At 42.1% G+C, this 22119-nt stretch overlaps 1 protein-coding gene across 1 annotated transcript in view; it reads left to right on the top strand.

The window, feature by feature from the left end:
- MYO10 (myosin X) overlaps positions 1-22119 on the top strand; it is a 167117-nt gene that overhangs the window by 58927 nt on the left and 86071 nt on the right. The window contains exon 3 of the mRNA XM_050316122.1: positions 14411-14569. Within this exon, the coding sequence (XP_050172079.1) occupies positions 14411-14569 (159 nt within the window). The remainder of the gene's footprint in view (positions 1-14410; positions 14570-22119) is intronic.

Raw genomic sequence — 22119 nt, 5'->3', positions numbered from 1 at the left:
TTAGAAGGTAACTGTGGGGTGCCACTTTTAAATAAGAAATTTCTCTTTTTCCCAGTCCAAGCTTAAAGATTTTGAACTTGAGGATAAGTATGCATTCATTCCATTTTCCTTATTTCTGCACCTTTTCCAAACAAGATACAGTAGGTTGGTTGGTTGGTTGGTTTGTTTGATGAATTTAATGAAAAAAAAGTCTGTCACTTTTATTTTTCTTTTCTGTTTACTCCACTTCTTCCATTTCTCTTCACGATGGTTTCATGATGATTGAACCATTGTGGAATATTCAGCTGGTTTTGTTGATCTTAAACTCGAGCAGTCCTTGGGCAGAGGAGGTCTGGAAAACTTCAGCTGGGTGGCGTTCCCTCCTAAAACCAAACGAAGATATCATAAATGACCTGTCAGGGGCACTCCAGCTCCTCCAACTCAGGGGAGGATGGCATGTGGCTGCCAGAACCCTCTGACTTCAGCTGCATGCGGGTCCGAGGGATCCCGGTTGATCTCTCAGGGAGTGGATCTGGGTTTGTAATGAAAAATGTTTAACCGCCTTGGCTGCTATCTTAAGATACGTGCAGCTTTGTTTCATGCTTGTCCAAACCTGTTTTGTTCTTTATTGCAGCAGACTCTCTTCTTGCTGCAGCTAACAGTGCTGGGAAAGTAGGGGGGTGGAAAGCCAGTCCCAATTATGCCAGTTTAAGATTTCCTTGCTGACGAGTGTTGTGGCTTTCCAGGGCAGTTCAGCCTAACAAGGTGTGTTGGTGGGCACCTCGTTGAGAGAATATCATGCAAACACGAGAGCCCTGAGTGTCTTGAAGCTTTAGCCTTTGTGCCACAGCTAGCAAAGGGCCTCCGTAACTTTTTAGGAGGAATTCATGGTTGAAGAGAGTGAAACAAAACCCTGCTTCAGCAGGCTGATGTGTGTAGCGATACTGGCCTACAACTTCTCCAGCAGGTGCTGGTCATTTGCTGGAGACTGCTGATGTTGTCTAACCACACTGGTCCTGGAGAAAAGGGGCAGAATATACCCTGTAAAACTAAAATAAGATGGCTTGAATAGTTAACCTATCAGAATATATTCTTAAAAAACATAACTTTTTGCTTACTGTACAGAAATTCAGAATTATTCCAGCTTCTTCCTCCTTTTTTCCTGTCTTTCCTATCTTACTAGTTTTGCCAAGCTGCCTGAGCAGCAGTAAGAGCAGAGGGACCTCCCCACCCTCTGCAGTGACCTGTGGTTGTCAGCTGGTAGAGAGGCAAGGTCCTTTGTTCCTTCCCTCTGCAGACACAGAGTCCTTTTTCATGGTCCTGCTAGCAGGGCATGTGAGAGCAGCGCCTCTCAGGAGGGATTATTGCAGAATTATTATTTCAGAGGATTTGCAGACTTGGGCAGCCATCCCTGCAGTAATCATACACTGGCCAGTTCCTCTCCAGCGTATGGAAGCTGGTATGTCTGGGATTTTTATTTCTAGAGTGAAGCTGACAATCTCCCCATGCAGCCATCTCCCCATCTTCTGAGAGAAATAAGAGTGTGAGGTACCCCTAGTTCATGTAGGATGTGCTGGGAAGAGCAGAATAGCCCTACTTAGCCACAGAAACAGCACTGTGGACGAGGGTGTTGAGGTTCAGTGTCTCAGTCTCTGGGAAGAGTGGTTCACTGGGGTGCAGAGATGAAGATGAATTTCTTCTCTTTATCTGTGGCAAATCCAAAAAAAGTAAATCCTTCCAGCATGGTGCCTGAAGATTTCTGTTGTGGCCTCTTTTAGCAGTGACAGGGGCTGTGGTGAGCTTTACTACAGTACCCAGGGAGATGAGCAGGAAAGCTGAGTGAATGATCCTTCCTAGATCCAGGCTAATTCTACACATGGACTATCCCAGGTCTCTGAACTGCAAGTACTGGGATCCTGTTAAAAACATATTGGTGAGAGGAAACCGTACTCACACTGTATGGCACCAGTTGAGATTTAGCTCCAGCCTAGACTAAGAAATACGGCTAAAGCCTCTTCTGTTCCAAGATTTTGCTGCTCCTGCCAATCGTTGTAAGTGGCACTGGGTAATTCTGTATGGATAAACCACATACACTTGTTTTTGTGGTTTTTTTTTTTGATTTGCCAGTGCTTCCATATTCGCAAAAAAAAATTTGTTGATATTTAGGGTGAAGTGTTCGGCAGGGGAAACTGTGCTGCTGTGGGACTTGGGCTAACTTAGGCAGGTTAAAAGGCAGCTTTGGACACCTGCTGGTATGTCCCTGCCTACAGTATAATTACCTCTGCGTGTCAGAACCAGCCACGTAGGAGTGGTCACCTCTTCCCACTGTTGTCTGAGGGCAGCTTCCGGTTATCTTCAGTCAGAGCTGGAAAAACTCCCGGTTGCTGTTTAACTAAATTAATGGCTGTAGTGACAGAGGGAGTGGCCATACTGTTTCTCCTCAGATATCCCTTTCCTGAAAGGCTGATGAATTGTTTTGAGATCAGTACACGATAAAAATTAACTTTGAAATGATATAACCTTGTTAACAAGGCTTTTCTAGAAACTGTACTGTGTGCTTAGATTTGGGGAAAATGCCCAATGTTTCATGTTCACCTGCCCATAATTCTGCTTTGAGTGTTCTCCATTGTGTGTCATGTCCATATTTGTTTTCATGGATAGATGTCCTTAGGAGCTTACTGTATTCAGTTCCTCCCTTTTCTACATAATTTTTGTGGAAGGGAAGTTGAATAGACAGTTACCTCATTAAAGGACTGCTTTGAGCTGTAGATAAAATATACCCTTGGCTCTCTTCCTAGCAGTATAGCTGTGTCAAAACCTCACACCACAGGCCACCTGCAGGAACAGCAGGTAGTAAACACTGGCTTAATGAAAAGCCCCTTATCCTTCAAAGACAGGGAAAGAGTGAGGGCTGATGTTCAAGCTAGGGTTGTATCCAGTTCCTATTTTCTGGGCTTGAGCAACAGTAAGTAGTGCCAGGGGTGTGGGTAAGGAGCATGACATGCAGATTGCCAGTAAAGGGGAGGAGTTGATTTGTCTTTACAAGGCAATTAGTGATCCTGTAGAAATACCATTTTGTGATATTGTAGGGAAAAAAAAGTAAGCTTTAAAAGAACTGTAAAGGGACTCTGGTTTTCGTTGGTTTTTAAAGCAAGGAACTTAAGCTTCAATTTGAATTTAAGCTTTCACAATTGGAAATTACATGAAGCTGTGTCAGGGGATTTTAGAGTAGGTTCTTCACCCAGAGCGTGGTTGAGCACTTGAACAGACTTCCTTGGGCAATGGTCATGGCACCAAGCCTACCAGAGCTCAAGGAGCGTCTGGACAATGTTGTTAGTCACATAGTTTAGTTTCAGGTAGTTCTACAGGGAACCGGGAGCTGGACTTGGTGATCCTTCAGGGTCCCTCTCAACTTGAGATATTCTATGATTTTGTGATCTTTGCAAACTCAAAGAGTACCATATCTCATATTCAGATTTTTGTATTCTTGTAACGTAAAGGCAAAAAACTCACTAAAACTAATTGTTGTTGGGTTTTTTTAACAAGCAATGATGAGAGGAGACCCTTATCTAAATGTCAGCAGAGTGACTTCAAAAGGTCTTGAAAATGATCCCCTCAAAGACAACTTCAAGCTCCACAAGTTCAGTCTCATGTTAATCTCTTGCCTATTCTGCTTCTCTGGAAACGTGTCAGTATGGAAAGACGTAAAAGGTGTTTTTTAAATTAAGGCAGGAAGGTTCTAGTGAAGCAGACACATTGCTGTTGTGAACAAAAACTTGTTTGGTTAAAAAGTTGAGTACAATCGAGTATTGTTGCTGTGAGGCTTACAGCATTTACACTAGCAGAAACCAAGCCAAGACTTGGAGAAATTTAAAAAAAGGGGAGGGAGGGGAGAACATAAATTTAGAGTTTTATGGTTAAATGTTATCAGGAGATCTGAAAGCTGAGATTGCATATTTATGAACTTCCTCTATGCATATGCAAGTTGTCACATCTTTAATTCACAAACAGCTTTAAAAACAGTCAATGCAGAGGGTGGATTCAGGACTAGTGCCTGCCAGTGCCTTTTCTTGCTCTATATTATTTTATTGCCCTGATGTGTTTAGGGCATCTTACATAACAATTACACTCCTATTTCAAATAAGAACTCTCATTTGTTGTCTGACAGCCCTTGTGTGTTACCTGTGACATTAGGTCCTCCCTTGGGTGTGGGCAGAACAGACAGGGAACCAGCTAACTGACAGCTGGACTGAGGTGCACCTCTGCCAGCGTTTCAGGGACTGGACACTTTAAATTCAAAATTAAATGCATGTGTGGGGTGGAAAGCAAGTTTTTGCCTTGCCAGAGGGGAGGTGGCGGGCAGGAGAGGACACCAGGTGGTGAAGGAGGGAAACTGGGAGCATAATGGCAGGATGAGGAGTAGGGAGGAGAAGTGAGTGCAGATAGGGAGGTTTCACAAGAGGAACACAGAGATGGAGTTGGTGGAAAGCCCTGGAAGAGAAGCATACTTCGCTCTGTTACCAGTAGTGTAAGACCTGCAGGAGGAGAAGGTGTGAGGGAACTGGGTCTGTGGAGGTTACTGCTCGAGCCTCTGTGGGTAATGTCTTTCAGGACAGAGATAGCTGTGGGTTGTAAAACTGTGCAGATGTCCCTGACTGGTGTATTACTCTAGGAGTGTGCTGGATCATACCGCCAGTAGCCATGTGCTGTCTGTGCTGTGCTCTTCTCCAGCCTGGCTCCCGGCCATGTCAGCTACCTCACGGCTGGCGTGAGGATGGCCCTGGCACTGGAGCCTGCTGGAGTGCTCCTGCAGGTCTGTCAGCTGGTGATACTCAGCCAGCACCAGGCAAGCAACCCATGAAGCTGTGATGTCCAGCTGCATCTGACCAGAGCTGGGTTGGACCAGGCCTGGTGGGAGGAGTAAGGGAAACCGAAGCCCTGTATTGTCTCAGTGCATTGAAAGTTACCATCAAGGCCATCCATTTCCTCGTAAAAGCCTTTCTTCTGAGTCTCTTTTCTTTTTATTCCCTTGCCGCCCTCTGCAACTGCAGCTTTGCAGAGGGAGTGCCCCCCTGTGCAGCGGGACCAGCTCTCTCCAGGCTGATGCAAGGACCTTTCAGCCCTTACAGCTGGTGTTGTGGCAAAGCCTCCTTGGTTTTGGAAATAATCCAGTGCTGATAAGCACCACAAACTTTCCTGACAGGAGCTTCCTGCCAAGCAGCTGTACCTGTCAGCAGCTCCCAGGTACTCCTGGTCCCCCTGTGCATGGCTTCCTGCAGGTGGGACAATCCGTACAGGGTTTGGGCACCACTGGTACCCATGGACTATGGGAGCTGTGCCAACAGCCCAGACATGGACAGTTCATAGCGAGGTCAGAAGAAGGTAGAGGGATGCGGCCCAAAGGCTCATGATGGCATTGCTCAGTTTTTATTTGGTATCCTGGAGAGCATCACTGGTGTGTCCCCTTTCTGGAAAACCTTCATTTGCAACAAGGTTTGCTCTGCAGGGATGGCCACTTGGAGCTCTGGCTGCCCTGGAAGCATTGCTGCGAAGTTGCACACAGGCTGCTCCTATTCTAATCTCAGAGATAGCCCAGTCAGCTACCTGCCAGGGTTTTTTCGTCTTTTTTGTCTTTGTTTTTAAAAAAAAACCCTATTGAGATGAATTGCTTCGTGTCTCAAGAAAGCTGGTATAATTTATAGGCTGCTTATTGAAAATAATTGTTCTGCTTCTTGGAATCAGGGCATTTTTTTCAAATTCAGTCTTGTCCATTCAGTTGCAAGTAGATATTGTTTATCTTATATGAATCACTGAATAAATATGAATTTGAAACTTGAAGTTTCACTTGTTACTTACCCTGTAAATGATGTTGACAGGAAAGCTAATGCTTTCAGTGCCTGCCATCGTCCATCCACTTTTCCATTGTGTGGAAAAGGGTGAGGCTTTTTTAGTGTTTTGTTCTTCCTCATGAGAAGAGGAAACCATCAGTTTTTGACCCCTTGTCCTTTGAGCTAGTTAAGGTGATACACATTGAAAGCAAAAGTAATACTGCCATTTCATCTGTTTACTGGGTGCTGCTTAGAGTAACACTGACTTGGAAGTGCCTTCGGTGGGGTGTCCCAAGATAGATGGGGGACTGAACCCGTGGGGAACATGGTCCCAGACCTTCTGTTTCTCTGCTACGTGATGGAGTCTGCTCTGGGATCAGAAGCCTCTTCCCTGACTTCCTGTGCAGCCAAAGCTCGCTTCTAGTTGAGACCCTGCTGCTGATGAGCTGCCTGGCAGGGAGCTGAGGGCCCATCCTGTGGTACGTCTCCTGTGTGCTGCCCTTGGACAGCCTCACTTTGTCCAACATTGTGGGAAAGCTTGGGCAGCTGCAATCCTTCTTTAATCATAAGGAGAAAGGAGCACTTTTCCATGGTCAAGAAGGTGCTGGTGACATGCCAGGAATGTTGCACATTTTCTAGAGAGCTACAGTCACAGTATTTATAGGTGGACCTCTTAAACATTGAGCTTTGTGGTGTCTACAGGTACTGTAAATTATACAAGGTCAATTGGAAAAAAAGTAAAGATGCACTTTTTTTCTTGTAAGAATTAGTTTGGACTGCCTAGAGACTTAGCTTACAATAGTGTAATCTAGGTAAAATGCGTGTGTTTAATTGGAATTAAATTTCTTACTTGTCTTTGTAGGCAAGCCCAATTGAAAGGTCATAAGTGCTGAACCTCTAATTTGAAACTTGTTCATACTTGATGATAGAGCTTGTCTATGAACAGAAACAGTTCAGTGTATGGAGTAAACTGCCTTGAAATGCCTCTCATGGAATAGGCTTTAGGTGGGAAGTGTTGGTCAGACAAGCTTATTGACAGTGGTCAGTGTGTAGGGAAACAACAAAGAGGCGCGATTTAGTGGGTTTGCTGAGCTCTGCTGCGGCGATGACCAGGACTGCCATCCTTGCAGTGTGCTTCCCCACACTGTGGAGCTTGGGAGCAAAAAGGGATATTCTGCGTGGGTGTGAGAACTCAAAAGTTGTAGTGGGAAAGCTTTCAGGGGGTGCTAGAAGCCATCACTGGTAGTGTCTCCGCTGAAGGCTGGGGAGAAGGTGGGGGAAGGCTCTGGGACAGACTCCCAGCACCTGAACCTGGGAGCATTACTGACATGAAATTCCCACACCTCGATGAGTCTGAGCAGGGATATGAAAAGGGGACTGAGAGGAAGGGTTTGGAAGGGGTTTGATTGATAGGACAAAAAACAAAGACTGAAAATGTCAGGAACTAAAGTGAGCAGAAGTTAAGAATAAAGTACAGGATTGCACACCATTTACAGGTTAGGAAGGTACAGTAATGTGCTAAGTGATCATTTAGACACTTTGCATTAGAGATCAAGTTTAGTATCAAACTGGAAAGGGAGGCTGGGGAATGGGCTGATTCCTAGCATAAATGGGGACGAATTTTACAAAATGGGTGGCTGGTTCTCAGTTGATATGTGTATGGGATTGTTGCTTGAAGAAAAGGCCAGTTAGTCACAGTAGTAATGATATCTGTTTGGTAATATTCTTTTCTTGACATCAATAAATGCCTTTCTTAAGATTATTTCATTTTCCTTCATAGTTTAATAGGTAAGAAACTTCATTGTGACATTTTCTAGTTGCTTTGAATGAGATTAAATTATGTTACATCAAAGCAAGCCTTGGGCCCTGATACATCTTGTTTCCTGAAAGATCTTTTTGGGACAAAAAGGTGGATGTCTAAGGTCAGCTGTTACAGAGAAATAGTAAATTATTGGACAAAAACATTTCTTGGGTCGCAGTCTTGTCATGACTAACCATAAAATTTTAAAATGTCAGTAGTTCATCTGCTTTACATTTGGTCTTAAATTACTTTTGATTTATAAGAGAGCCTCCTTGTCCTGTATTTTAAGTATCTACTTAGACAGTAGATCTCTCCAGGAAAAAAGAGTAAACTACTACATTTTAATTTTTTGTTTAATCTCAGGGTCCTTGGACTTGTCATGATTTATTTTGTTCCCTGGAACGCCGCATTCCACAGCTTGTAATGTGAGCCCAAGGCCTCTTTTTTCTGCTCAGACTCATGTATAAAGACATTTTGTAAGATTTATTGCATTCTTTTAGCTTCTAAACACGAGGGAAACACAAATGATGATTCTGAGTTCAGACCAACAGCAGAGAATGAAAAAAGAATTGATATTTTTAAGTGGATGTTTCTCTGTACAGTTCCGTGTTTTTTGCTGGGCTGTGCTCATCTCTGCAGCAGTGACAGAAAGGCTGTAGGCTTCACTTCTTAGATCAGTTAGATTTACTTTCTGGTACTTGTGAGCTGCCCAGATGCTGTAGCAGTTGGTTCACTAATATCATTGGCATTATTGAAAAAATTGTGGTTTGTAGGTTGTATATTTTTGGTTTGTAAACCTGCCTCTCAGATGACTTCTGTACAATACTTCTTTGTCTTCTCTTTCCCCATCTTACTGAATTTTATGTTCGCTATATTTTACATTATCCCTCTGGTTATATGGATTTGAGCAACTTGAATCCAGTGAGTGACAAGACTTTGATATTTCTGGTTTCTGTGTTTGCATATCAGGTTTGTCTTCGGTAAGATCCTGCAGTTTGTAGAGTACATCTAGAGTTGATAAAAAATTTTCAAGAGGGCGGCAGAGGGAGACTGGTTGCTCCATTCCTGTTACCCCTACCAGGAAACCCTCTTGATTTATTGCAACAATGCTGGTGGCAGGGACACGCTAAGCTGCGTAACCATTCCCAAGAACCTCAGCACTCAGTACTTGGCATCAGTCAGGCAGTACCACATCCAGGATGTGTTATTGACAGTGAAGCTGATGGCAGGTGACCAGCTGACGTGGCTGCTGCCTGCATGGTAGATGATGGCCATGAGTGGTGGTCCAACTTGAGGCTGCAGGCAGGCATCTTATCCCAGTCTAGAGAGTGGGGAGCCAGTGCCCATGGCCACCCTTTGCTCTGATCTAGTTCTCAGTCTTTGAATTGAACAAAGGAACCTGAGCCCTCACTGGGTGGGAGTTGTGTTTGGGAGGGGTGAGGGTTCAGGTCACTGTGTAGAAGGGGCTGTTTTAAAATGCTTGCAACATGTAAGCTTTTCAGTAGACTGCCTTGCACAGAACAGTTTCAGTAATGATCTAGCTTGCTTCAGGGCTTCCAAAGTGCAGACAAGCCTACTTCTGTCTTTGAATAAAAATCTCACAGAATTCTCACTAGAACAATGAAGATTGTAAAATTCAAATACCAAATTGTTGATCAGGAAACTTTTGGAGTACCTTCTGCCTTCCTCCCATCCAATATGGATCATCAGCAGGAGGCCAAAACCCCGTCTCCTTGTGAAAAACACCCTGAGAGATTCAGTTGTGTGTGGGCTCTGTGCAGGCTGGAAATCCCAAGTATGACTTTTAGCTTTTGAAAGAAGTGGGGATTGTGTGGGTTTTTTGATGTACATAAGCACTTAATTCAGCATTCTCTTAAGCTCACTTGACTCGGCTGTTGTGAAATCTCTTTATGCTGTTTAATGACCTGATTCAAGCAGGATTTTTTTTCACTTGGCATCATGTCACAAAATGATACAATAAAAGAGAAAGCATGTGTAGTCCTGTCATTGAGGGCCTACTCTGATGTACTTTGCTTGTGCTAATAAATTGTATTACAAATTAAATCTTTTGTTAAAATACAGTTTCCATTAGATTTTGAGTTTAGGGGTATTTTTTCTGTGCTGAAAATTAATTTTATGTTGTTTTGTGATATTTCCCTTAAATGGAAGGCTTGAGAGAACTTTTTTTTCTTTTTTTTTTCTTTTTTCTTTCATGTACCAGATTAATTGTGTGGGATAGCATTGGTTCCCCGGCTTTTTAGGTCGCATCTTCATTTAAGTCCCTTTTTGGCATGTTCATCACAGCACCAGTAAGCTGTGGAAGCGACAGTAGAACAGTTTTGAGGTGTTCTCCTTTCCCAGTGAAATGCACTTGACTGTTGTTTAGCTGAGTTTGCTGTTTGTCTGATATTTCTTAAGCTTGTTCTTTTGTTTTTGTTTTTTGCATTGGTCCATCCTATCTCAACCTCTAATCTTCACTTCCCTAATAATATTGAAAATTCTTATTTTTCATGCTGTCTCTTTAAGGTTTAATTTAGAGTTTCCTGTGTATTCAGTTTGTTTGTTATCTTGAACCATTTATATCTAGAAAGGAAAGGAGTTTTTGCTGAATTCTCATTTAGGCTTGTCTTAAATCTTATTCTAGTTTCCTGCATATTTCACTTGACCTTTCAGAAATGTTGTCAAGATCCTTGAGGATGGATGCTCCTGCATTCTGCCAAGAGAGTCCTCTTGAAGTTCAGGAGCCAACTTGGTCATCTTCCTCTCCTTTGTGCTGACCCTGCAGAATGGCTCTTGGTTCCTATTTCCTGAGGATTTCAAGTGCTGTAACATTTCATAACATGATCTTCTAATTAGTAACGATAAAGTTCAACATAGCTTTTCCGTGTCCTTATCCTAATAAGGGTGTGATTCAAGATGAAATAAAACAAAGCAGGCCTTTCAGGGCTTGAGCAGCAGGGCTGCGAAAAGCCCATTTTAAGGAGTTGAGGTCTGTGCATGTGATTTTGCAGTTCTGTCTCATGACTTTGATCTCGTTAGATGATTTTGACTGAGTTTTTACCATGGTTCTGGTAAAAAATAAAGGAAAAGTAGCTACCCAGTGTTGGGGAAGAGGTCCTCCTTCTTTCTAATTTGTGTGGTAGCCATTATTACTGGTTGGAGTGCTTTCTAGCTGGTTGATGCACAGTCCTATTTCTGAGTCAACTCACAGAACCGTTTCCTCACCCAAACAAGAAGGGAGTGGGAGAGATGAAAGTATGAGAACAATGAGTCTGAAGAAGAGAAAATAGTGGGTTTGAGCAGGAAGGATGAATCTGCAGAGACCATCTTTAGTAGTACTCTCATGCACAAGTCAGTTGTAACATCGGTGTGTTTCTGTGAATTCTTTGCATTGATTAGCGTGCTCAGTGATGTATGGGGTGCTCTGCGTACTCTACTAACCTGTGTATCACATGTCAAAGAACAGACATCACAAACATGGAGATTGTCCTCCTAGAAGTGATGTTCTGCTTCCTTTCCATGTTCACAGGATAGCTGCCATCCCATTTTGGTTTCCTGATTATCTTAGTGAGTCTAATTTTTCTGTATCCAGAATGATAAGTTTTGTTAAGTTGATTACTTTTTAGGATTTTCTCTCCTTAAATCCCTTTTATTTCCAAATCTTTCAGCTTGTGGTATTTATGTTCTACAGAATGACTTTTGGGTTTTTGGTTATGGTTCTTCTGACTAGAAACTGCAGTTTATTACTTTTGAGATGTAATTATCTCTAAGTCCACTTGCTCTCTGTGTGGTTATTCTTGGAACTACAAACACTTTTCAGCCCCGAAAGTTTTCCTATGAATTCATGCTTTCCACATTCATTCTCTCTATTAGGTATTTGGACCTCATGCTCCTGGATCATGTATGTACAAGTGGCTGCTTTCTCCGTCCTTTCTCTCTGCCCTGTACAAATCCTTGTCCTGTCATCCTGATGTTTGTTCACTGCAAAATAAGGCTCTGATCTCTCTGTAACTGTCTTTTTCTCTCCGTTAGGAATTGTGCTTTGGATGTTCTGAATCCATAGGATCTTTCAGATAGTATGCTCACATATCCTGTTGATGTCTGTGATGCTTCCCAGTGCCTGTTAGAAATTTGTTTCCTGGATCTCCTTTCTCCCCTAGCCTTCCTTTGGTATGCTTTGTGCTTGTGTGACATCTGTAATGGTGTGATGGCCTGTGCCAGCATTTGTTACGGCTAGGATACTATTTTAATGAATAAATATGTTCAGACAGTACTCCTCTGTCAGCTGGTAGGATATCCAAGTACAGAGCTTTGATGATTATTCCGATCTACCTTCAACCTCTTGCTTCTTCAGTCTCTTTTTCTTGCTGGTCTCAGCAGGACAGACAACATCCCTGTTTGCCTGGATGGCCTCCTACGATGACACTTGTTCAGTCTTTCATTACCAGCACACTGAAAAACCTCAGAAGGGTTTTCTTCTTTTGCACAGAAGTGACCCCTTAGGCAGTGCTGCATGAAGTGACCCCCAGCCTGCAGCAGCAGCCCTGCGGTGCTCACTGGTGCTTGGGCTGATGGTTATGGCTCTGCTTCCATCTGCTCGATAAATATTAGTTTAAAGGATTTTGAAAGGGTTTTGTTTTTTTCTGATGTTCCACGTGATCAAAGTATTTGCATTAATTCCATGCTTTGACTTCCTTACACTGAAGTGGTGCCATTAGCAGGGGCAAGTAATTCCTGAGGAGCATTGACTATGAGATGCAGGCATATGTCTGTAAGGGTGAGGTGCCAAGATGTAAATTAAAAGGAAATGGGATGCTGAATTTGAAATCTATTGTTTTACAGTCTTTAGTGATGTTATTGGTATTCATAAAAGTTTAACTAGATTGAGGATGTATGCATCTTCTTAGCATTCTGCCTGGTTGATGAGGGGAAGGCTGTGGATGTGGTCTACCTGAACTTCAGCAAAGCCTTTGACACCGTCTCCCACAGCATACTCCTGGAAAAGCTGGAACCCCATGGCTTGGACAGGGGCACTCTGTGCTGGGTTAAGAACTGGCTGGAGGGCCGGGCCCAGAGAGTGCTGGTGAACGGGGCTGCATCCAGCTGGCGGCCGGTCACCAGTGGTGTCCCCCAGGGATCAGTGCTGGGCCCAGTCCTGTTTAACATCTTTAGGATTGAGTCCATCATCAGCAAACTTGCAGATAACACTAAGTTGGGGGGGGGAGTGTCAATTTGCTGGAGGGTAGGAGGGCTCTGCAGAGGGCTGTGGACAGGCTGGATAAATGGGCTGAATCCAATGGTATGATGTTTAACAAGACCAAGCACTGGGTCTTACACTTTGGCCACAACAACCCCTGCAGCGCTACAGACTGGGAACAGGGTGGCTGGAGAACAGCCAGGCAGAAAGAGACCTTGGAATTTGGATGTACGGGAAGCTGAACATGAGCCAGCAGTGTGCCCAGGTGGCCAAGAAGGCCAATGGCACCCTGGCCTGGATCAGGAACAGTGGGGTCAGCAGAACCAGGGAAGTGATTCTTCCCCCGTACTCAGCACTAGTTTGGCCACACCTGGAGTACTGTGTCCAATTCTGGGCCCCTCAGTTTGGGAAGGACACTGAGGTGCCGGAGAGTATCCAAAGAAGGGCAACAAGGCTAGTAAAGGGACTGGATCACAGGCCCTATGAGGAGAGGCTGAGGGAGCTGGGGTTGTTTAGCCTGGAGAAGAGAAGGCTCAAGGGAGACCTCATCACTCTTTATAACTACCTAAAAGGAGGTTGGAGCAAGGTGGGAGTCAGTCTCCTCTCCCAGGCAACCAGCAGTAGGACCAGGGGGCACAGTCTTAAGCTGTACCAGGGGAGGTTGAGGTTAGGCATTGGAAAAAAATTCTTTACAGAGGGAGTGATCAGACATTGGAATGGCCTGCCCAGGGAGATGGTAGAGTCACTGACTGAGGAGGTATTTAAGAAGAGACTGGATGTGGCACTTAGTGCCATGGTCTAGTTGACAGGGTGGTGTTGGGTCATGGTTTGGACTCGATGATCTCAGAGGTCTTTTCCAACCTGGCTGATTATCTGATTCTGGGGTATTTGTGATAGTTTTACAGATTATCTGTAGAAGGGTTTTCTGACTGAGCTTTTTTAGAGCTTTTACTATTTGTGTGGAACTAGCTTCAGAAATTAATCTCAAAAGTCAATTAATTAGAAATCTCTTGGCTTATTCATTTCCAAATATCTGGTACATGCTGAACTTAGCATGCTGCTTACATTAGGAGTAATGATGACTTCCTGACTGGAGAGTTGAATAGAAACATTTAAGTGGATTTCGGATCAAACATAGGAACACTTGCAGGCTATTAGGGCAATAATTTTTGTTTTCTGTTTTGCACTGTAAAGCATTTCCTCCCAGAGTAATTTGACTATAAGTGGGGCTTACTGTAAGGGATGTTTTTTTGTTTGGTTAGTTTGGGATTTTTGGAAATGATTATTGCTTGGTTTATTTTTCTCCCGATAAAGTCTAACAGTAGTCCAGTGTGAAACGAGATTGCATTTGCCCTTAAACAGGAAAAGATCTCAGTGCATTGTCAGTATGTACTAGTTTCATACGACCCATGTAGGTATCTGGGGCTTCAGTTATTGTCAGAAAAGTTTACAAGAAGGTATCACTGGCAGGCTATTATATTTTACAAGTCTGCACACTGATAAATTGGATAAGAAATAGGAATGGATGTGAAACCTCCGTTCTCAGATGGAAGTTTTTGAATGTGTGCTCTGATTATTATATTGTCTTTGTTTCCCCTCTTTCAGGTATTCACTTATAAACAGAGCACGATCACACACCAAAAAGTAACGCCTATGCATCAAACAAGCACAGAGAGCGTGGAAGACATGGCGGCACTTGTAGATCTCCATGAAGGCTCTATTATGCACAACTTATTCCAGCGATATCAGCAAGATAAAATCTACGTAAGTTTTTCTCAACTTTAGAAAAATATCCAGAAGGAATGTTTTTGAATGTTTGAATGTTTTAAGTGCTGTATGTGTTTTGCTGTTCTGTGCTATCTCCTGTCCTAATGTTGTCCATTTCTTTACATGCCCACATAAAGCTGAAGTATACCTCATCTAGTGACTTCTCATCAACAGTGATGGAAGGAGAAGGTAGCTTAGGGCTGGCTAGGCAATCCTTCGAAAGCTTTGAAAAACTGGCATGCTACACACACTGTTACACTTTCAGTGACAGGGTTGTGTAAAGGGCTCTCGTTTTTCTCTTCTCCTTTAGACTCTGCCCCAACAACATGTGCTGTATACATCACCAGAGAGGATGTGGTGGGATTTAATCTGTCACTGCCCTTTGAGATCCTGTCAGGCCAAGATCCAATTCTGATCAGCTTCCCTTCTTTTACTGTAGTAGAAGGGGTATTAGGAAAAAAGCATTACGATTGTCAAGCTGAGGATTTGTGCCATTAAATAGAGATAGTTGGAGTTTGGAATCTATGAGAATAGACAACTGTTCATCAGTTTCAAAAACTACGCATTAGTCCACACAGAATACTTCTTCTTAACTCTGTCATGAAGGTTTTTATCGTTAGGTTTATCTACTCCTGAAATATTTTTGTTAATCTTGAAGTAACTGAGTATGAATCTTTCCTGTATCTGGAAGTACAGTAAATGTGAGAAAGATAGAAGGAATATTAGCAGCAGTTGCAGATTGTGAAATCAAACTCTTTAGTGGTTCAGTGGTTGGTCATTTTGTTGGTTTGGTTTTTTTTCTTTTATTATAATTGCAGAATGCAAATGATTTTTGTTTGCATCACATGTCTAGGCCCGTGATTTGGCCATATGCATGCTTTATTTCAAGCTTCATCTATTAAGTTTGGCTTCTTTATTTTTAAATATAAACATATCTAAGTGTAAAAATAAACATTCCCTGTCTTTAGAAATTTCTTTATGATGGAAAGCAAAAAAGGGCATAATGAAATAGTATTCTGTTGCACATTACCCTTAAAAGTGGCTTGTATGGGGAATCCTAAATGTTGAGGCAGTTCTCTTTACATAAGTTTTTATTTATGTTTTTTTTTCTCAAATTGAACTAACCATTTTGCATTTCAGAAAAATCAGTAAACAAAAAGTTAATAGCATATATGAACAGTCCTGCATGTGCAAGGAAAAACAGCTACCAGATAAAAGTTTAGTTTTCCATCAGTGTTGTCAGATTAGAATATGATACTCATTGTGAGTCAAAATAAAAAAAATATTGTTTTTTGAGTCATAATGTGCACTCAGATTGAGGACACGACCATTTTTTGGAAAGCATTTGTGTATGTGGGTGATTTTTTTGGTGAGGCATAGAATAGCCTTGTTCTGAAGAGACATGTCCTAGCTTATTTCTTAGCTTGTCAAGGCAAGTTTAGGGTGTTCTGATCCTTGGTGCTTAGTGTGGTGTACTTTCTAGACAAACAGGTTTCCGTACTGTTAATGATGACAGATCTCCAGTTGCCACTGAATATGCATTGTCCCTTTGGTTTTGCTAATTTAACTCCTTAATCTTTTGAATCCACTTCACTTGAAAAATGATTGAAAAGGTTGTCAGGGGAAAAAATGTGTGTTTTGAAATGCACATGAAAGCCTCTCTATTGTCCTATATGTAACCAGGACTAGATTTAAAAAGCATCTTCTTTTCTCCAACCTCGTTGGCACCCCATTCCTGCTGTTGTGTCTGAGCAGGAGAGGGCTTCAGGAGCAAAAACCCCATCTCCCTTGGCCAGGAATTGCTTCATCAGTGTAGTGGACACATTGTCTCTTGTATTTGCCTGATCACCTTGGCTGTATCTGTCCTTTGTGCATTTAGGGATAAATTGGGAAGGCATATGACATGTGGGCTAAGGGGCTGATCATCCCTTTAAAAGACTTCTTGTCATCCCTGAATACAAATCACCATATAATTACTGTGTCCTGGCTTTTAGCTTCTGGGTCCTGTTTTACTTCAGTTCTGTGCTCTTCCTTGTCCACGTTCTGAATAGGGGAAAAAGATATGCAAAGTTGTATGCTGGCAGTTTATGAGTTACAGGCTTGTAGTGTTACAAGTATGTTGGTGTGGTTCTCTAGCCTGGCAGCTTTTTGTTAAGTTTTCTCAGTGGCAAATAGACCAGGAAGCACCTTTTTACCTTAATAAGAAATACACTTAGTTGGGACTTAAATTTTGGGGCTTGCTTCTTCACACACACATAAAAATTATATGAAGTTCAATATACTAAATTGTAGTGTAAAGTATATATGACTTCAAAAATACAGAAGAAACAAAAGGAAATTTAAACAGTTACTTTCTCAGAAAGACAATTATTTATGCAGATTTTCCACTGTTAACTTGCGTGGGTTTTTTTATTTGAAGAGCTTTTTCTCTAGCAATGAGCATTTAAATAAATATCTTGAGATATTTGAGCTCAGTTGAATCTTCCGTTGCTTAATAATATTTTTGTCTCACATAAACATACACATGTTCCTAAACTTGTCACTGCTTCCTAATTAATACTATAAAGTCATTTGCTATGGATGCCAAGTTTTGTCACACATGCCAGTGACTTTGCTGCCAACAACTGCAACTATAAAGGGACAGAAGAGGATTTTCTGTATGTCTTGCTATTTCCTGGGCAGAGAAGAATATTGATCTAGCACACAGACTGTGTTCTTAATGTGAATGATGCCTGGCTCTGAATATAATGAGTTGAGGCTCTTAGCTGAATCTGTACTGTTTGCAAGAGGGTGAATGACAAAAAGTTGTTATTGTCTATGTGCAACCATCTTTTTGCAACAGTGTCAAGTCTGTTGACATAGGCTTGTAATACTTTTTGTCTGAATGCCTGTGAAAGAGTATATGCTTTCCCTTTTTGGCCTGTGAGAAGGATAGAACGTACAAGTCCTTTCTTGGTTCCTTAAAGTAGACTCCTGTCTGGTAGTTTTTCAGGCTTTGGGATTAATACTGCTTCTATCTGAAAGTTTGCTTCTGGGCTATCACTGCATTTGTTGACTAAGAAAGGACAACTCTTAGGATGACAGTTATCACCTGGTCCAGGGGCTTTCCTTGCTACTTCCTCTCTCATTTTACTCCCTTTGGGAACACCACAGAAGGTCCAGCTTCTGGACATCAGCATACAAGATTTGATGCTTGTCTTTGAATGCTCAGATTAGCTTGCATTCTGGCTGGTATGTGGCAAAATATGGAAATATAAACACTAGTGCTAAGAATGGAAGGTGCCCACGTTTAAACACAGAGACTTTTGTTGAAAGCACATGGGGGATTTGGTCACCTCTGAAGCAAGACTGCCAGGGGACACAGGATGTGGAGAGGGCAAGTGCTGCGGCAGCCGTTCTTGTTGATGTTCAAAGGCGGATTGTTCCCAGAGCTGTTGATTCTGGTTCACTTTTAGTTAAGTACACACTACAGAGGAGACCAGCTTAGCCTTGGAGAGGACGCCATGAACCACACAGCGTGGATTGTACTGCAAGACGCACAAATTACAGTGTTTGGGCTGGCTCTGGGATGAGCTGTGGGTGTCTTGCCTGTGGCCAGCAGTTAGTTACTGATGCAGGCAGCATATTTCAGGAGAGCAGAGCAGAAGATGAGAGCAGCTTTTGCTGAGGTGAGAGGCAGTTCGGAAATAACAGCATTATACATTGTGCAGGTCAGTGCAGAGAGTGTCAGATCCACCCTCATTTGCATGAGTTCAAGCAATAAACAATTTTCAAAGCACTTCTAATTAGTTTTTTTTTTCTTGAGGTAAGCTCTGAAGTGCTAGGTAGGCATGTTCCCCTTTGAAGTGATGATGATTTGGCACGTGTCTGTCTTGTTTAGGTGGAAGATGTTCACCTGTGTCCAGAGAGGCATGCTGCATAGGCTGAGGTGTGGCAGTCCTCTGGCTGCCCTCCCCTGATGGGTAGAGTGACTCCCAGGTTGTCCAACAGTTGGGTGTGGTGGCCAGGAAGGGTGAGGGACAACATAATCTATTTTTGCTCACTTTCAAATTAGGACTGCAGCTTTTCCACCGATAATTATAACCATCTGTTATGTTTGCATGCATGTGTATGAGAAGTTCTGTACCAGCCACGTCGACATGTAGTGCTGTACCAACCACATCCACATCAGAGGGAGGATGATGGTAATTAGGAGCTCAGTTTTTGTGACTGTCTTCCTTTCTCTCTTCAGCTGAAGCAACAGACATAGAGTAACTTGGATGAAGAAGCAACATTTATCTTTTTTAAAAAGGTGTTAAACTGAAAAACTTGTTTCTTCCCTGACAAGGTTGCCTGCAGAGCTCCTAGCTACTTCATTACAGTAAATGCTCAGTTCTGTCTGTTCTTAGAAGGTATATTCAGTTATTTATGCATTGATTTTTAAATCTATTAGTGTTTATTTACTTAAGCAGCATGCTCAGTTGTAGTTTTTTAAGCTTGCAGTAATTAGATAATTTATCTCCCTTGAAGTCATGAGGGTTCCCGTAGGCAACTAGTTGATGTCTGTGCAGTATTAATCAATAATCACCGTAGGGGTTTTTTTCTAATTCTGTTTGCAGACACAGACACTTTAGTATCTAGGTCAGTTGCTCTCTGTGTCTTGTTTGTCTAGGTTTTGAATTTTTTTTTTCTGAGTTCAGTAAAACTCATTTCAGATCCAGTGCGTTTGCTCTGTGCTGTGTTACGATGGTCAGCAGGACGTGAATGCTCCTTCATGTACAGTGAGAAACTAGCAGGGCACACTGAAGTCATGGTTAAATGCAGACAGACATAATTAATACACTTTGATAGCATTCCTGTTCAAATGTCCTCTGACATGGACACAAGTGGCAGGTGAAGGCAGAGAAACAAAGGAAGACCAGTGGAAGCTAATAGAACATAGAATCATTGAGGCTGGAAAAGACCTCCCATGTCTTCAAGTCCAGCTGTCCACTGAACACCACCATGCCCACTAAACCATATCCCCAGAGTGTTTACTTATAAAGACAAAAAACTCATGACTAGTTTTTGTCACTTGCAGAAACTGAACCTCAAAAGAATGTGTATCAAGGAGCCCTACAACATCCTGGGCAGCTCAACAGCCTTGGTCCTTGGCCTGTCATGCTCCGTGTTATAAGTAAGCGTAGGCCGTTGACTTTAAAAAAAGCCAAACAATAGTACACACAAATTGTGTCATTAATTAGTACCACAAAACATATATATATGTATGTATGTATGTATAGTACCTTTAAACCAAGCCCTTAGTTGTTGCACTAGTCCCTAGAACTACATTTATCCTGGTCTTGTCTGCAGCCCAGCTGTGGCTGCACGGTTCCTCTCCAGAGGCATTCAGTACTGTAGAGCAATCCTGGGTAACCAGTTTACAGGATCTGCTCCATGGTCACTGAGGAAACTCCTGTTTATTTAATTGCTCCACTCTTGCAGTAGAAAGATTTTAAAAGTGTGCTGATGAATCACAGTGGTTTTCACACCTTCCTATGCTACTGGGAAGATGGGGTAAATTCTCTCCACCAGCTCTTTCCACGGAAATGCAGCGAGCAGAGAACACTGTTGCTAAGAATGCATGGGAAGTGTCTATACATAGCCACTAACCCCCATGATTAGAATGTTATGCTTGCACACATCAGATAATGTTTTCAAAATGTAGTTCAAAGTGAGTTCCTGTCTCCAAGCATTAATTACAGCTTCCATTTCACATCTGTTACTAGAGAGCAGCAGACAAAGATCTATAAAAACACAGCAGGCTTTTAATTGGAAATCTAGTGAAATTTATTCCTGGCAATTGTTATTTCTAAAAGATGGTCAGTTATATAGATCAACAATTATCTACCGCAGGCAAATTATCATTTTGTTCGTTTTTCTTTTTTTTTAATACATGTTAGAGAAAGAACATATCTGTAATGACAATGAGAAGTAAACAAATGCCATTGATTGGTTAACCAACCTTGCTTCTGAATTCCTCCATACTTCATGACTCGTGGCACTGCTAATAATTATAATAACAACAACAGTAAGGAGTGTTTGTCTGAACTTTGTCCTCACAAAAGAAGATATTGGGGATTTTAAAGGTGCTTATTTTCAGGTCTTAGCAGGTATTTCAGCCTGAGGTGGTGTGATCAACATGATATCATTGAAAGGCGAGCTGCTCAGAAAAGTTTGTGTAATTGATAACACTATCACCTATGCCACAGCTACACAAACACTTTGCAGTGTATGCAGTGGCTACATGTATGCAACACCTACACAAACACATAAATTTATGTTACGGTTTGCAGCACATTAGCTAGTTGTTGGTAACCTGCTGGGTGCACATGCTGCAGTAAGGAACTTACCTTCTGTCATCAGTGGGCTGCTTTAGTGAGACAGGTGGGGAGGGGGAAGAGGTCAGAGTTTTATTAAAACACAAAAACTTGCTCTTTCTATCTTCTCTGTACCAGTATCTTTTTTCTCATTTGGTTGATTGGTTGGGGAGTAAATAATAGCTGCAGTGGTGAGAGGGTCAATTTCTCTTGACTTCCATGAGTTTTGTATTATACCTAAACCCTATTAATGGTAACTTCATATTGAAAACTGCAGAGTCGAAATCCATCATCATGTGCAGGTTTTGTCATTGGTGAGGGTATATATTGCTAATGTCTTCCCAGGTTTGAAGGATTGTTTTTATGTTGTTTTCTCCACCCCTTTGTGGAATGTTACTATGAGCCAAGAACAGAAAGTAGACCAACGTACAAAATCAAAAGAAAGATTATCAGTCATTTGCATAAGTGCCAGCAGCAGCTTAGTACCATTCAGTCAGAGCTTCTGCAAATGGTGCTGAATGCTTCTGTATACACTGTCCTCACTTGGAGGTAAGCTCTGGCTCCCAGTCCAGCAAAGTCCTTGAAAGGAGGGCAGGAATTTGGACTCCAAAACTTAGGCTGCTTGCCTGTCACCAGCACATGTTTTCTTTACATGAGTTAGGGTTTGACTGTAGCACAAGCTGTGCAAAATTTACCACTTGTGCTACACTGTCCAACTGTGTTATTCACATATTCCAGCAGTTTAATACTCAAAAGGCCACAAACAACCCATTTAAATCGAGAATGGATTAATTTACTTTTGTAGCTATTGTTTACCTTTGTAAATGGACTATTGATTCATAGCCAGGCTGTTACTTTTATTTGAAAAGACATGGTCCCTTTCTCACAAGCAGTTTCAGCTGTTTCCTTTTGATGTTTGTCAGTCTTTCCTTTTAAAATCAAATGGAATCCAAAAGTTCCATTTAGCAGATTTTTGACTGTTAATATCATTTGTCGTCTTAGTCCTGACTTCTAGACTGACAGCTATTTGGCCGCAGTTCAGTGCCCTCCAACGAACTACCTGGCATAGACTTAGATTTCAGTTATTCTGGCTTTTGATTTCTCTTTGTTAAAGCTTAATTCCTGCTCTTCCTGCTCTCTTCTTAAAAAAGCCCTTTCTGTATAAGAGATCTTCAGACATTAAAAAACCATGGAAGTTATGGAAATCTG

Source organism: Myiozetetes cayanensis, unplaced genomic scaffold, assembly GCF_022539395.1.
Source record: "Myiozetetes cayanensis isolate MyiCay16 unplaced genomic scaffold, myiCay2020 scf1, whole genome shotgun sequence".
NCBI classification, from domain to species: Eukaryota; Metazoa; Chordata; class Aves; order Passeriformes; family Tyrannidae; genus Myiozetetes; species Myiozetetes cayanensis.
Note: the sequence above shows the minus strand (reverse complement) of the source record. Positions and strands in the feature narration are given on the sequence as shown.